This window comes from Limtongia smithiae (assembly GCF_038497785.1).
Source record: "Limtongia smithiae strain NRRL Y-17922 unplaced genomic scaffold V1518scaffold_3, whole genome shotgun sequence".
NCBI lineage: Eukaryota > Fungi > Ascomycota > Lipomycetes > Lipomycetales > Lipomycetaceae > Limtongia > Limtongia smithiae.
This window is the reverse complement of record NW_027117624.1, coordinates 748,410-762,383: the sequence shown is the minus strand read 5'-3', so window position 1 is coordinate 762,383 and position 13,974 is coordinate 748,410. Positions and strand designations below refer to the sequence as shown.

Below are 13,974 nucleotides of genomic sequence, written 5' to 3'. Positions count from 1 at the left end.
CTCGGGCACGGCTTTTATACTCTCCCCTTATCGCTCAAAATGTCGTCATCTTACTTCGGTGGCAGCAGCAGCACAAGCAGCAGTAGCAGCAATGGCGCTCCCACCAACAGCGACGGCGCCGGCTCGTCATCTCGCCGCGTCGCGACAAACAGGGACTTCTTCGTCTCCTCCTCTCTCGATTCCGCATACGCAGCGTCTTCCTCGACACGCTCTGAGGACGACGAATTCGGCACTGGCAGCAGCTCCAGCAATAATATAGGCAGTTCAACGCTTTTTCCCGGCGCGCTGTCGTCGTTGTCGAGCGCGTTCGCGTCCGGCAGCGCCGCCGGTGCTGACGTCGAAGGTATGTTTTTTTATGCTGCTGTTGCGACGCGACGCGACCAGACTCCGTGCGTAACCACCAACATACAGCTAATGCGGCGACAGACACGACGCAGCGCCTTCTGCAGTTTGAGCTTCAGCAGCGGCATTACAACGAAAATCGAGCGGCTCTTGGTCGTGCTATCGCGACAGTCATGCAGATGCTCAAGGAATTGCAAGCAATGAACCACGACTGGCCTGCGCAGTACCCCACGTTCCGCCGGATAGACGGTCCACGAACGCCGACGGTTGATGTCGGTGCGAATTCGGCCTCTGCAGAGCGGCCGACCCTGCCGCAACGAGCGGCTACGGAACTCCCCTCTCCAGTTCGGGCGGACGGTGAACAGATCACCGGTGCGCCACGACTGATGAGCACACAGCTGTCGCACGAATTCAACGTGCTGAAGCTTGATCTCAAGTTGGGCGCAGTTACTCCAGCGCAGCTCATGCAGAGCCTTGAGAAATCCGCGGTGGCGTCGCTGTTGGATGGCAAGATCTCGCAGGCGTTGAAGCACCTCGTGTCACTGCGGGAGCGAATAGCAGATACATCTTCAAAAGTCCTCGTTACCGGCGACCTGAACGCGGGCAAGTCGACGTTCTGTAATGCGCTATTGCGGCGCAATGTGCTACCGGAAGATCAGCAGCCGTGTACGAACGTGTTCTGCGAGGTTCTCGACGCGCGCGCTAACAACGGCGTCGAGGAAGTGCACGCGATCCCGCACGGCATGGTATACAATCGCCAGGATGAGCGCACGTACGACGTGTACCCGCTGTCGGAGCTAGAGCGGCTTGCGCTGGACGCGGACTCGTACATGCTGTTAAAGGTGTACGTCGACGAGAAGCGACCGGACGAGCAGAGTTTGCTGCGGAATGGAGTGGTAGATATCGCGCTGATTGACGCTCCCGGGTTGAACATGGACTCGATGCAGACTACAGCCGTGTTTGCGCGGCAAGAGGAGATCGATGTCGTTGTGTTTGTCGTGAGCGCGGAGAACCACTTCACGTTGTCTGCGAAGGAGTTTATTTGGAATGCGGCACACGAAAAAGCGTTTATATTTATTGTGGTCAACCGGTTTGACAACATTCGTGACAAGCGGCGGTGTGAAAAGCTGATCCTCGACCAGGTTTCGAAGTTGTCACCAAAGACGTATGACGACGCCGAGGCTCTAGTACACTTTGTCAGCTCGAACAAGGTGCCTCGGGGCAGCGGTGGCGACGGTGATGGTGGCGATGGTGACGGTGACGACGGTAACGGTGGCAACAACAACGACGCGGTTGACTTTGACCGGCTGGAACGGTGCCTGCGGAATTTTGTGTTGGAGAAGCGCGCGATTTCCAAGCTTACGCCGGCCAAGACGTATTTGTTGAACGTTCTTGGCGATTTGGAAGCGCTGGGATCGTACAATGAACAATTGACGGAGGAGGAAATCTCGCGACTGAAATCGGAGCTGTCGACGATTGTGCCGGTGTACGAGCAGACACTTGCGGCGAGCGTGCGCGTGGCGGAAGACGTTGAGGTGCGAGTGAACAAGCTCGTAAGCGGAGTTTACGACCACACGCGGTACAAGCTGGAGAACGTGATCAAGGAGATCGGGTCAAAGACATATGTGGAATATCCTGGCCTCTTTTCAGTGTACTCGTACGCTGCGGACACCCGAGATGCGATGCTGCAGTCGCTACAGCAGAGCGTTGTAGAGTGCGAGGAATTTGCGCGGGGCAAGACAACAGCGGGCTTCAATATTCTGAAGAACTTGGGTCTGCAGCAGTTCGAAGGTACGCCGTACTACACAGAGAAGATTTTCAACAACGGATTGATGTTCTCGCGGCGTCGGGACCTACTTGCGCGAGGGTCGGTGTCGCCATCGATCGAGGTGGCGGACTACTTTGACCTTGACCAGCGGGAGAAGCTGTCCGGAATGGGTATGTCGCTGACGTTGGCGACTGTGGCGTCGACGCAGGTGTTTGGCGTGCCGACGACGATCTACGGCGGCATGATGAGTGCGACGACGGTGATTGGGTTGCGCAACCTGCGGCGGTGGGTGATGCCGCTGCTGGGCGTCGCACTTGTCGCTGGCGCAGTGTACGTGATCTCGGAGATTCCCAGCGTGGTGCCGCGCAAGATTGCCCGCAAGCTGCACCGAGAGTTGCAGGAGGTCGACTACGTACACGTGAACGCAGAACGGATTTCGTCCGAATGTCGAAAAGTGCTGAAAGTTCCCAGCGACGACCTGCGCAAGGCGTTCCAGCGGCAGTTGGACGAGCAGGCGCAAAGCAAGAACGAGCGCGCGCAGCAGATCGACGCTGCCGATGGCGCGGTCAAGTATTTCGGCAAGCTGCGGCGGGAGGCGGCGAGTAACCGCAGTTTGATCTCGCGGTTTGATCTTGAGGGCGGTGCTGCTGCGGCTGCAGCTGCCGGCGCTGTCGTCTTGCGAGACGAAGAGTTGTCGGCGCAGGATTAGATGACCGGCGAGAACAAATTCGGATGATTATGGAGGGCGGTGAACGGGCGCACTATTGTGTTGTACATACGAAACTAATGAAAATCTCTTTTTTGTTGCTATATATTAGGCGGACCGCCAGAGGGGGATCAGACGGGTGCCGCCGGCAATAGTGCCGAGGAGGCCGATGGCGAGGTCGGAGAGCAGCGGTGCGGATTCGAGCGACCAGTGGATTGTCATGGGGAAATATGCGGCGTTGACAATGAGCTGGCGCGCCCAGAGTGTTCGTGCAGCTACTGCGCTTTGTGCTTCGGTGTCGTCTGTGACCGCCATGTCCGTGATGTCTTTCTCGTTCGCAGTAGCGGCAGCAACAGCCACTGCCTTCGCTTTCGCTGCACGCCTGGCAAGACCATACTCTCTCGCAAGTCTGACCAGCTCCAAAATAACATGCACAGCCCACAAACGCGACGAATAAGTCCACAGCTTGCCCACAGTTCTCTTAGAGAGTGGGAGCACACTGTGACCCCCCAGATATGCCGCGTTCTCCATGGGCTGGAAACACAGATTTGCAAGCACTTGGCATGTAGCAATAGCGCGGAGTACACAGTCTGCGGGTGGGTGCTCGAGCGTTGCCACCCCCCAGCGGAGCAGGGCGAGCGTACCCCAAAGTCGGTTAAATGTCCGTATATCAGAGATGAGGGAGGCGAAAGTGCGCAGGCGCGTAGGGATGGCAGAGGAGAGCGCAGCAGCGGCAGGGTGGGGAAGAAGGCGGACGCGGAGGAGCAGCTCGGAGAGGAACTGCAGGCCATATTGGGTTGTCATGAGGTTCAAGTCCAGCGCTGCGGGGGTGGCAGTTAGCCCGCGCTGCAGCTTTGCGAGGAGAGGGTCCGCTGCCGCAGCGGCGGCCACAACGCGTTCGCGGGCACGCACAGACAGCGCGTGCGGAGATGGAGGCGGCGGTAGAGGAAGTGCTGAAGAGTCCGCCATGACGAGTTGACACTGTGCGAGAAGAGAATTCGAGCAGGAAGTGAAGATGGGGAGGACGGACGAGAGACGGCCATTTATCGCGACTCGGGCAACGCGGGGCAGTCTTCAGCCGAGGCGGGGCTAGCGCGCCGCAGCGTGCGCGGCGTGTAGTACAATACCCTCACAAAGCACCCTGCACCTTAATTATCCTTTGACATGCGTCGCTCCAGATCATCAATCAGCAGACATGGCGACAGCGACGATAGCAACGACGGCAAGACGGTACGCTGTGACTGCGACAGCGGGAGCATGTGCAAGACGATATGCGACGACGGTGCCACGAGTGGCGCCGGTCGCGCCGGTGGTGTGGGGGCGCGCGCGTGGAGGCCGGGGATTTGCGACGAAGCGCGAGAAGGAAGAGGAATACCCGCTAGGTATGGGATGTTACTGCAGAAGAGAGCGAGTCAGATGCTGACGATGCAATAGGGATCAAGTACACCGACGATCACGAGTGGGTTGCTCTCGAGGACACCACCATCGGTGAGTTGCGATCCGCCGTCGCGACACCATGCAGAACGGTTCTAACTCCTACAGGCGTCGTAGGTATCAGCTTGTACGCTTCCCGGGCGCTCGGCGACGTCGTGTACGTTGAACTTCCGGAGGTCGGCAAGTCCGTCGCAGCTGGCGACCCGGTCGGGGCGGTCGAGTCCGTCAAGTCAGCGTCGGATATCTATTCTCCGGTGTCTGGCGAGATCGTCGAGATCAACAACGCGCTTGAGAGCAAGCCGGGACTGATTAACCTGGATCCGTATCGCCGGGGTATGTATCTGTGATGAAGCGTGGGGCAGAGGGGGCGACAGGTGCTGACGGTTGCAGGCTGGTTGTACAAGATTGTGTTGAAGAACCCAGCGGAGCTTGACGCGCTTATGACAAGCAAGCGGTATGAGAGCTATGTCGAGATCGGCCAATGATCGCCTGCTGCGGCGGTGCTGTCACTAGCAAGCCATATGGAACAATACATCTCTCTAACTACTACCCAAACGTAACAGCCAACATTTCCAACTCCTGCCAAAGCAAACAAGAAAAAAAGAACACAATGATATACACGGATGCACGCATCGGGGGATAGATGCTTTTTAAGTTGTGGTGGACGCGGAGGGAGCCGATGGCAGCGGTGGTGACGGCACGGCCTGCAGCGCGAGCAGGAGGCATTTAAGATTAGGCAAGGTGTGGCGGATGTCGACTGCCGAGAACGAGAGCGAGTTGATCATCTGCTCGATGTCCTCGTTGAGGTAGTACACACCGTACTCGAAGCGCTTTGCGAATGAGCCGTGGCGGAACAAGGGGAATGCGTGGGTGCCAGGTTCTTTACTGGACGGATCCTCGACGAAGGATCGTGGACCCGCGGGGTGCACGGGATACCGCAACCGTGTGCCGAGATACAGCGCGAGGAAGTACACCAAATGCGCAGTGTACCCGAGGGCGATATCGAGCAACTCGTCGTCGCAGCCGTCGTAGAATGTGTTCGGCAACTCCACGCCACGGATCGAGAACGCAAGCGTGCGTCCTACAATCGGCTCAATAGGGTATATCCGTGCCAGATCCGCGAAAATGCGCTGCCGCTCTCGCGCAATCTCGTACTGCACCCGCGCGCCGCGCTCGCTGCGCGCCCGACGAACTGCATCTTTCTCCCGCGCGAGTTTCACCCGCGCAAGCGCAAGCTCGTCCTGTGCGGCCGCGAGCTCCTGTGTGCGTAATTCAATCGCAGTGCGTGCACCCTCGCGCCGCATACATATCGCGGCAAGAGCTGCGCGTTCGCGATCTAGTGCTGCAGATTGGGCGCCGCGCAGCCACTCGCGTTCTTGGTTGGCACGGACGACGGAGGAAAATGCGGCGGAATTAGCGGTGAGAAAGTCGCATATGGCGCGCTCGTCGGTCGCGCGGGCCTGTTCGGCAGACAGGATGCTGTGTTCGACTTTGCTTAGTTTCATGCGGGATAGTTGTGCGGGCGCAGCTGAATGCGGCCAGAGGAGGCGCGAGGGAGGTGTGGGGGGGGGGGACTAGGGCGGATGGGGGAGGGGTGAAGCTAGCGCATGCGAGTCTCGTATACGAGAATGGGGAGTTGACGGCTGCGGAGGGAACGTAGTGCGGGAGAGCAATAGTGGTGGATGAAGAAGCAGTAGTGGAGTTGGAGATGTTGCGGTCTCGTGCGGCGGCACAGTTGTACTCTGCGATTAGTCGCTTGCCGGCATCGCGAGTTCACCGCGGAATGCGCGGCAGGGCAGTAGAGAGCTGGACAAGTAGCAATAGTTGCACAAACTAGAGACAGCCACTGAGCCAGCGGTTATGCAGCAGCGAGTCGCAGTAGCCGTGGCGCGGGCTGTGGTGTAGTGGATGCAGATCTGCGATGAACTTCCCGGTGACTCCGCGAAGTATCACATCGTCCCCGACGCACACCCGCCGTCCGCATGCACACCCCACGACTCAACAGGAGCAGCATGACGTTTGCAAACCGCATACAGAATCTTGCGCGCGGCAACAGGATCACTGCAATCTCGCGGAGGAGCTGTGTGCTGCGGTTCTCCACCACATGTTCATCGTCATCATTATACGAGCTCTTCCCCAAGACTTTTCCGCAGGGTGCACCCCCGAATGGGGCGTTCTCGGTCGACCCGCGCGCACTGCGCAGCGAGTTTCTCAGGCTGCAAGCCCTGACGCACCCCGACCATGCGCGCACAGAGGAGGACAAAGCTGCTTTCGAGACGCAGTCCGCGCTGCTTAACAAAGCGTACTCCACCCTCCGCGCGCCGCTTCCCCGCGCAGTGTACCTCTTGGAGCTACGGCAGATGCATGTCACCGAGGACGAGAATCTTGGGCAAGACCCAGAGCTGCTGATGCAGGTGTACGAGCTGCTCGAGCGGATCGAAGAGTGCGGATCGGAAGAGGAGGTGGGGAAGGTTGGGGAAGAGGTGGCAGGATTTATCGCCACGTCCGAGGCGGAGGTCGAGGCGGCATTTGACGCTGATGATATCGAGGCGGCGAAGGTAGCGACCATTCGGTTGCGGTACTGGGTGAATATCCGCGAGGCACTGAAGGAGTGGCAGCCAGGCCAGCCGTTCCGGATGGTGCACTAAAGGAGCGATGTTGTACATAGGTGTTGAATTCGTTTGGATGGAGCATTTACATTCTGGTCTATATCGTACCTTTTATACACGAAAATTCAGGTGTTGAGACCGCCCTACTTTTCGAAAATGAAGTTCTTCATGTCATTGTAGGCCTTCTCGAGGTCGTCATTGACGATGATCTTGTCGTGGGCGCCGGTCTCGGCGAAGGCCATCTCTTTCTCGGCCTGGGCCATGCGCTTCTCGACGCTCTCGGCGCTCTCGGTGCCGCGCCCCTCGAGGCGCGCACGCAGCTCAGCGAGCGAAGGGGGGGCGAGGAAGAGGTACCGCGCGTTGAGGTCGGTCTTTTTTACGCTCTGTACGCCCTGCATATCGATGTCGAGGATGCAGGTCTTGCCCTTGGTAGCGACGTCCTGGACGGCCTTAATGGACGTGCCATAGGAGTTGCCGGAAAACTCGGCGTGCTCGAGGAATGCGTCGGCAGCGACGAGGTCGGCGAAAGCGGCCTTGGTGACGAAGTGGTAGGCCACGCCGTCCACTTCGCCTGGTCGCGGGCCGCGCGTGGTGTCTGGAGGGCGGTCAGCGGGGAAGACGGGGGGGAGCAAAAAGGGGAGAATGCAAGTACTCACGCGAGACAGAAAAGCCGAAAGTGTCAGGATATTCCACAAACAGCCTCTTGAGCAGCGTGGACTTGCCGGTACCTGGACGGGGGGGCATTAGTCTATTGCGCGTGCCTCCCCTGACGCCAGGAATGAACCATACCAGAGGGCCCGGAGATGACAATGGGACGAAGCGAAGCTGCACAGTTAGTGGCGTCTTGGAGTCAGCAGAAGATCCAAGACTCACCGGTGGTAGACATTCTTCTGAGCATGCAGCGGCGATGGAGGGAGCGGTGGGGGAGCAGAAGGAAGAGGCTGCGTGCAGCCACGGAAAATGCTCCACAGGGCCGCGTGCGGCGTGCGGCGCAAGTCCCGCGCACACGTGACGGAAATCACGTGTCTGTTGCTGTGCGGCGCATCGTGCGCAATGATATATGCCACAAGGCCGCGAACGGCAGTAATCTGGGCCGCGGCAGGCGGCGAGCCGTCAGCGACGTGCCGGGGTCGCTGGGTGAGAGCGGTGTCGTAGGGAGGCGCTTGGCGTAATACGCCGAGTTCGAAACCGTTTGAGAGACGACGCATTGAGTGCTCCACCGTGGCGGCGCCCCCCATTCCGCCAGCCGCGCAGGCGCGCGCGCCCGACCGGCCCCGGTGGCTCTAGCGACGGCATGATGGCGTCCACGGCTGCAGCGGAGCGCCTGTTTGACCCTATTCGCGGAGGTGCGTCGATCGTGTGTTGATCCGCGGCGGTCCTCGCTTCGCAAATAGGGGTAGCCGCCGATAAGGTTTGCACTGAGGGCGGTCAGAGTTTTGACTCCTGCATATCTGTAATCTCCCGATAGCCATCACCATCTTGGAACACGGCCACGCACACAGCGACCGCCACGACCACAGCAAAAATGCTGCGCCTGCTCTGGCAGTCTGTGACAGAGGTGATGCCGCCGGCGCCGACCATGACGGAGAGGGACCTGCCCGATCTGTCCGGCAAGGTGCGTTGCGCGGGGTGCGCGCGGAGAGAGGGCACGGCGCAGGGCTGACCGCGACAGCAGGTGTACGTCGTGACCGGCGCGACGTCGGGCGTGGGACTGGAGCTCGCGAAGATGCTGTATGCGCACGGTGCGGTGGTGTACGCAGGCAGCCGGCACGACGCGCGGTTTGCGGCTGCGGCGGAATACATCACCGGCGACGCGGCCGGCGACCGCACGCTGCACGGCGAGCTGCGGTTTCTGCAGATGGACCTCATGGATCTTGACACGGTGGCCGCGGCGGCAGCGAAGGTGCGGGCTGAGACTACACGGCTGGACGGCGTGTGGTACAACGCTGGGATCATGGGCCACGCGACGCGCACGACGACGACGCAGGGGTTCGAGGTGCACTGGGGGACGAACGTGGTGGGCCACTACGCGCTGCACCGGGAGCTGGAGGCGCTGCTGGTCGCGACAGCACAGCTGGAACGCGGCGCGCCGGACAGCGTGCGCGCGGTGTGGCTCGCCAGCGACGCGGCGCTGTTTGCACCCGCGCAGGGCATCCACTGGGCCGACGTCAACTTCGGACCGGGCGGGGCGGAAGCGTCGCAGATGACCAAATACGCGCAGAGCAAGGCGGCGGCGGTGCTGCTGGCGCACGCGGTCGCGACACGCCACGGCGCGGCGGGCGTGGCGGGCGTGGCAGTGAACCCTGGGCACCTGGTGACGGAGATGCAGCAGCACCGGCCGGCTTGGGTGCGGGCGCTGGGCAACGTGGTGTCGCACGCGCCGCGGATGGGCGCGCTGAGCGCGGCGTACGCGGGGTTCGCGGGCGACGCAGTGCGCGGGAACACACACTTTGGGTACGTGGTCCCGTGGGGCCGGCCGGGGGTGGTGCGGGGCGACATCGAGGCCGGCATCGCGGCGCAGGGAACATCGGAGCGGCTGGTCGCGCTGATCGAGGCGCAGCTTGCGGCGGTGCGTGTTGACGCCTGCCCGAACAGGCAACGCGCGCCCCTTTTCGACGTGCCGGCCCCTGCAGCCCCCTGCCCCTGAATCTCCCCGCGCCGCGGTGCTCGCCTCGTGTCCCCGGTCGTCGCGAGCTCAATGTTATGGCTTCTACCTGCTCTTCTTCCCTCTTCTTCTTCTCTCCCCTTCCACGCCTGCTTCCTCATCGCCGCCATGGCCGCCCTCGTCGCGCGTCTCTTCCGCTCCCGCGACCCCCCGCAGCAGCGCAGAGCGCCGAAGCAGCAGCAGCAGCAGCAGCAGCAGCAGCAGCAGCGTGCATCTTCCGCGCCTGCGACGCGCGCGTCTTCCTCGCACGCGTCGCCCGCGCTGCCGCCTCCTGCTCCGGTCGCACCTCCCCTTCCGCTCGTTCGCGTCGCCCCTGCGATCCCCGCAGCACCGGCTCCGCTACCGGCCACACTCGTCCCGCCCCCCCAGCTCACCCTCGAACAGGCCTGGGACCGCGTCGCCATCCCGCTTCCCGTCGCCGCGCGCTTCGCCGTCTTCGCGACCCGCGAAATCAAGCTGCGCGGCCTTCTCGAGCCCCTCCTCCTCCTCCCCGGCCGTCCGGGCGTCGACATCCACGACGCCCGTCTCTTCGTCCGCCGCGTCTTTCCCCACCCCGACGCGCCGCCGCTCGCCGAGGACGACATCCTGCGCGAGCTGCGCATCGCCGACGTCCTCGTCATCGTCGCTGCGCTCAAATGGGTCTGGGCTCGCGTTCCGGGCGGCATAGTCTCATGGGACGTCTACGACCTCTTCAAGCTCGGCGAACACGACGCCGGAATGCCTCCCGATGCGTTCGCGCAGCTGCTGCCCCTCATCGCCGATACCCCCGCCCGCTGCTCGCTCATCATATGCTTCTTCGATCTCCTGTCAGCCATCGCGGCCCACTGGAAGACCTCCGCCATGACCGGTCGGCGCATCTCCCGACTCTGCGCAATCTGGGCATTTTCCATGCCGGAGACCATCGCCGCATCCTCTTCCGCCCCCACCGACACCACGCGCCCCCCCAGCTTCTCCGAGGTCTACAAAGCATGGACCCGCGCCGCCGACGCGTCCGCGCACCTCTTCTTCGCATACCTGCGCTCACAGTCTGCCGCTGCGCCCGCCGCCGCCGCTGCAGGTCTCATTTCCGCTCTCCCAAAGTCACTGGCCATGCTGCTGGACGCGACGCCATACCCCCCTTACACTGCCGCCGTGTCCTCGTCAACGGAATCCCTCCTACTCTCCGCCACCGTCGCGACCGCGTCTCTCCTCCCCGACCAGATATTGCTCAGCTTCATGGGCATGGCTGCACGAGACGCCAAGCTTTCTCGGCTCACAGTCGACGACACCAGCTTGCACGAGTTCCTGCATGCGTCGTTCTCCTCGCGCATCGATATGGCCGAGTACCTCACCCCCGAGTGCGACCGTCTTGTTCGTGAGGTCTCCCACCTCTGTTCGGTTCCCCCCGCAGCCCCAGCCGCGCCGGTAGAACCTGTTGTTGATCGTCGTCGACGTCCGCCGCCTCTGCCGTTGCTGGAGCTCACGCAGCCTCCCCCCGACGCGACAGATCAATGGTCTCGCTTTCAAGCATCTGGTTTTTCACTTACGTCGTCGTCGTCGTCGCCACGCCACGCGCCGCCACCGCTGCAGCCGGAGTCGCCTGTCTCATTGCGCAACGTCAGTGGATCCACGCAGACCGACAGCTCCGTTGGCACGCCAAAGGAGGATTGGTCAGAGTTTGCCGGTCGCGGCTTCGACTCGGCGACTGATACCAACATCGCCAAAATTAACGACCCCAACATGGCACTCCCATCGTTTGAATCTTTGATGAATCTCCAGAACTTCACCTTGCCGGCGCCTCAACTTGAACACACCGCTGCCCCTGTGGCTCAACCCCGCGCCAGTAGTCTCGACATTGCGCAGGTGCCGCTCGACGACGCGTTCTGGTGGGTCTGGCTGTGCGCGCAAGGCGCAGAGGAGCCGTCCGCCCGCAGGTTTGCGTTTTCTTCCTTTGTCGTCGCGGAGTTCCAAGCGACGCCGGACTCGCTCAACCGCCATAACGCGACCGATCGCATCATTATCTTTGAAGAGCGCGTCCTGCGTCCCGTCACCCCCGTGATTGCACACGCGCCTCAGCATCCCAAGCCTTCGTTTTCAAGCCGCGACTTGTACCGCAAGCTCAAGTTCCGCAATGGCGACGCGGAGCAGAGCGTAGTCGCTGCTGCTACTGCCGCTGCAAGCAACATGGGCCTGCGCAACCGTCCGTCGCTTCTGTCAATGTACAAGGAGTACCAGACCGGCGCTGGAATTGTTACAGTGAGCGCAGTGCATTCGAAGAATAACTCCACCGACGAGCGCGCACGTCGGTTGCAGGAAGTCGTCAATCGCGCCAAGCGTGGCGTGCAGCCCCCGCCACAACCATCTCTGCTCATGGATGGGCAAGAGAGCACTACTACAGATGAGACAATCGTCGTGGACGAGAAACCGCCGCAGCACCGCCCCGCGGGACATGTGGCTGCTGATTCGGCCGTCATTGAGATCGATGCCGAGATGAGCCGCGCACTCGCGTGGGCAAACGGACGCGAGAGCGTGCAGCTTCCTTCGATGCTTGCAGACGACGGCGACTCGTTGCATGGCAGTCCAACTAAGAATCCAGTGGTCAAAGAGCAACCAGTTGAGTTGCCGACTGAGGCACAGTCGTTTAAGGATGACCCGAAGCCGCGCTACTCGGCCGACGACGCGAGACGAGGTGGCGGCTTGCGGGCGATCAGCAGCAACAAGCTTCTACGACGACCGAGCATGTTGAACTGGAAGAAAGACTCGCCGACCGTACGAGAGGAGAAGTCGCCGAAGAAGGCATCTTCTTTGTCGAGCCAGAAACGCCGCAGTATGACCTCATTGCGTCCGCTTAACGACGTGACGGTGTTCCGCACGAAGAGTACGATTTTCCAGCGCCTTCGCACGCTTGGATCACGCATAGACATGAAGGAGGCGCATGATGACGTTATTGCCGAGGAGAACCCGAGTCCAATTGATGAGGTCGCCGTGCAGATCCATTCGCGGCCACCATCGCCGGCGCAAGCACCTTTACAGCCGCCGCAACCAGAGGTCGTGCGTGTCGTTCAGGTACCGTCATTTGAAGTGAGAACAGACACTGACGACTCGGGTGAAGAATGGGGTTCAGCGAGCAGTATTGCGCAACCTGTCGAATCGACGAAGCCGCCTCTCGCTCCGCCAGCTCAGACAGCAGCGCCACAGAAGATATCATCAGAAAGTTCGAGGATCATCCCGGCCGAGGCAATGTCATCTAAGAAGATCACGCCAGAGCGTGTGACGATTACTACAGTGACGACTTCGGCGCCCCCCACTGCTTTGCCGACTACAACAGTGTCGACTGTAGAGTCACCTACTGTCGTGCCAGAGCAAACAGCAAGCCCCGCACTACGGACACCAGTGCTGAAAAATGAGTCGACACTACGAAAAGTTTCTCCGCCGACTAGGAACGAGACGATGCACCCACGAACTATTTCACAGCCAGCCCAAAACGAACCATTACGCGGTCCAGCGAGAACCGGGATGCCGCCGCCGCCGCCGCCGCCGCCGCCGCCGCCGCTGCTGGGGGCAGCTGACATACCAGCTGAGAACGGGACACCTCCTCTCCAGGCTGTTGAGCAGCAGCCACCGCGAGCGAATGGACCCTCCCCTCCATCTATCGTTGGAGGGGCGACACCGACGCAAGCACAAGCACCACGAGCCGCCGCTAACAAGCCCATGCGCAAGCCGGTGGAGCACCCCGAGATGGCGAGACCGCAGATGCAGACTCCAATGCGTGTGCCGACCCCAACGCAGATGCAGCCTGTCATGCGAGCTTCGGAACCGATCGCGGACGCGCAGCTGCAGAGAGCTGGTGGCACTGTGCGACCTGCGAAGGCGGAGGCAGCTCCTCGAACGAGCGATGATGCAATTGTTCGGCCTAGAGTTAGGTCTAACGGTCCGACTGGAGAGCGCAGGAGCCTTCCGGGCACTGGCGGGCGCTGGGGGACGCTTCGCAAGGCCGCGGAGGAACAAGCCATGCAGAATGGTGTACAATCGATTCGAGTTGAAGAACCGCGACGCCGTGGGCCGCGACCGACGATGGGGCAACCGCGGCAAGGTGTGATCGCGCATCCGATGTCCATGCTGCGACCGCCATCGCTTGCTCGGCAATCTTCCATGTCGCGACAGGATCGACAGCAGATGATGGCGCAGCAGGCGGCGCTGATGCGGCCGCATTCGCCAGCGCCTCCGCCATCGCCGGACGCGCCGCCTTTGCAGCCACGGTCGTCGTCGCGGGCGATACCACAGGCTGGGCGGCGGGGGGAGATATCAGCTGGCGTAGGTGGACGACAGTGGGTGTAAGATATGTGTTGAAGAGCCAGACATTTGAGTGTATAATACTTTAATACTTTTGTATAGTTGCTGTAACAGTGAGAGTAATAATACAGAATGAGGAAGCACATCGACGGCTGGATGGGGAACGCGTACATCGCGC

General features: G+C 61.2%; 8 protein-coding genes across 8 annotated transcripts; 5 read left to right on the top strand and 3 right to left on the bottom strand.

Annotated features, from left to right (window-relative positions):
* The first annotated feature begins 382 nt into the window (after window positions 1–382).
* Window positions 383–2,920, top strand: V1518DRAFT_413762 (uncharacterized protein). Its single transcript, XM_066903392.1, has one exon. The coding sequence runs from the start codon at window positions 516–518 to the stop codon at window positions 2,817–2,819; it is 2,304 nt and encodes a 767-aa protein (XP_066760800.1). The 5' UTR covers window positions 383–515; the 3' UTR covers window positions 2,820–2,920.
* Window positions 2,887–4,046, bottom strand: V1518DRAFT_413761 (uncharacterized protein). Its single transcript, XM_066903391.1, has one exon. The coding sequence runs from the start codon at window positions 3,783–3,785 to the stop codon at window positions 2,925–2,927; it is 861 nt and encodes a 286-aa protein (XP_066760799.1). The 5' UTR covers window positions 3,786–4,046; the 3' UTR covers window positions 2,887–2,924.
* On the top strand, window positions 3,887–4,815 carry V1518DRAFT_413759 (glycine cleavage H-protein-domain-containing protein). The gene is made up of 4 exons (XM_066903390.1): window positions 3,887–4,198; window positions 4,251–4,304; window positions 4,359–4,583; window positions 4,641–4,815. The coding sequence occupies exons 1-4, from the start codon at window positions 4,012–4,014 to the stop codon at window positions 4,733–4,735; spliced, it is 561 nt and encodes a 186-aa protein (XP_066760798.1). The 5' UTR covers window positions 3,887–4,011; the 3' UTR covers window positions 4,736–4,815.
* Window positions 4,816–4,900: 85 nt separating this feature from the next.
* V1518DRAFT_437268 (uncharacterized protein) lies at window positions 4,901–5,755 on the bottom strand (the record flags this gene model as incomplete). Its single annotated transcript, XM_066906321.1, has 1 exon — window positions 4,901–5,755. The coding sequence occupies one exon, from the start codon at window positions 5,753–5,755 to the stop codon at window positions 4,901–4,903; it is 855 nt and encodes a 284-aa protein (XP_066760797.1).
* A 381-nt stretch (window positions 5,756–6,136) lies between these two features.
* On the top strand, window positions 6,137–7,033 carry V1518DRAFT_413756 (uncharacterized protein). The gene has a single exon (XM_066903389.1). It carries the CDS (start codon window positions 6,233–6,235, stop codon window positions 6,896–6,898), a length of 666 nt encoding a protein of 221 aa, XP_066760796.1. The 5' UTR covers window positions 6,137–6,232; the 3' UTR covers window positions 6,899–7,033.
* Window positions 6,577–7,829, bottom strand: V1518DRAFT_413755 (P-loop containing nucleoside triphosphate hydrolase protein). Its single transcript, XM_066903388.1, has 4 exons — window positions 7,733–7,829; window positions 7,649–7,684; window positions 7,516–7,587; window positions 6,577–7,454 (listed from the first exon to the last, which is right to left on the bottom strand). The coding sequence occupies exons 1-4, from the start codon at window positions 7,755–7,757 to the stop codon at window positions 7,003–7,005; spliced, it is 585 nt and encodes a 194-aa protein (XP_066760795.1). The 5' UTR covers window positions 7,758–7,829; the 3' UTR covers window positions 6,577–7,002.
* Window positions 7,830–8,320: 491 nt separating this feature from the next.
* V1518DRAFT_449288 (uncharacterized protein) lies at window positions 8,321–9,506 on the top strand (the record flags this gene model as incomplete). The annotated part of the gene is made up of 2 exons (XM_066906497.1): window positions 8,321–8,474; window positions 8,535–9,506. Exons 1-2 carry the CDS (start codon window positions 8,385–8,387, stop codon window positions 9,504–9,506), a joined length of 1,062 nt encoding a protein of 353 aa, XP_066760794.1. The 5' UTR covers window positions 8,321–8,384.
* On the top strand, window positions 9,334–13,942 carry V1518DRAFT_413749 (uncharacterized protein). Its single transcript, XM_066903387.1, has one exon. The coding sequence runs from the start codon at window positions 9,558–9,560 to the stop codon at window positions 13,839–13,841; it is 4,284 nt and encodes a 1,427-aa protein (XP_066760793.1). The 5' UTR covers window positions 9,334–9,557; the 3' UTR covers window positions 13,842–13,942.
* The last annotated feature ends 32 nt before the right edge of the window (window positions 13,943–13,974 follow it).

Excerpts from the sequence above, each read along its gene's own strand:
- V1518DRAFT_413761 (XM_066903391.1), bottom strand. The coding sequence starts at position 3,785 with ATGGCGGACTCTTCAGCACTTCCTCTACCGCCGCCTCCATCTCCGCAC.
- V1518DRAFT_413759 (XM_066903390.1), top strand. The coding sequence starts at position 4,012 with ATGGCGACAGCGACGATAGCAACGACGGCAAGACGGTACGCTGTGACT. Across the intron at positions 4,305-4,358 it reads TCTCGAGGACACCACCATCG|GCGTCGTAGGTATCAGCTTG; the intron begins GTGAGTTGCGAT and ends TAACTCCTACAG. Across the intron at positions 4,584-4,640 it reads CCTGGATCCGTATCGCCGGG|GCTGGTTGTACAAGATTGTG; the intron begins GTATGTATCTGT and ends TGACGGTTGCAG.
- V1518DRAFT_413755 (XM_066903388.1), bottom strand. The coding sequence starts at position 7,757 with ATGCTCAGAAGAATGTCTACCACCG. Across the intron at positions 7,685-7,732 it reads CAGAAGAATGTCTACCACCG|CTTCGCTTCGTCCCATTGTC; the intron begins GTGAGTCTTGGA and ends CTAACTGTGCAG. Across the intron at positions 7,455-7,515 it reads TTTCGGCTTTTCTGTCTCGC|ACACCACGCGCGGCCCGCGA; the intron begins GTGAGTACTTGC and ends ACCGCCCTCCAG.
- V1518DRAFT_413756 (XM_066903389.1), top strand. The coding sequence starts at position 6,233 with ATGCACACCCCACGACTCAACAGGAGCAGCATGACGTTTGCAAACCGC.
- V1518DRAFT_413749 (XM_066903387.1), top strand. The coding sequence starts at position 9,558 with ATGTTATGGCTTCTACCTGCTCTTCTTCCCTCTTCTTCTTCTCTCCCC.
- V1518DRAFT_413762 (XM_066903392.1), top strand. The coding sequence starts at position 516 with ATGCAGATGCTCAAGGAATTGCAAGCAATGAACCACGACTGGCCTGCG.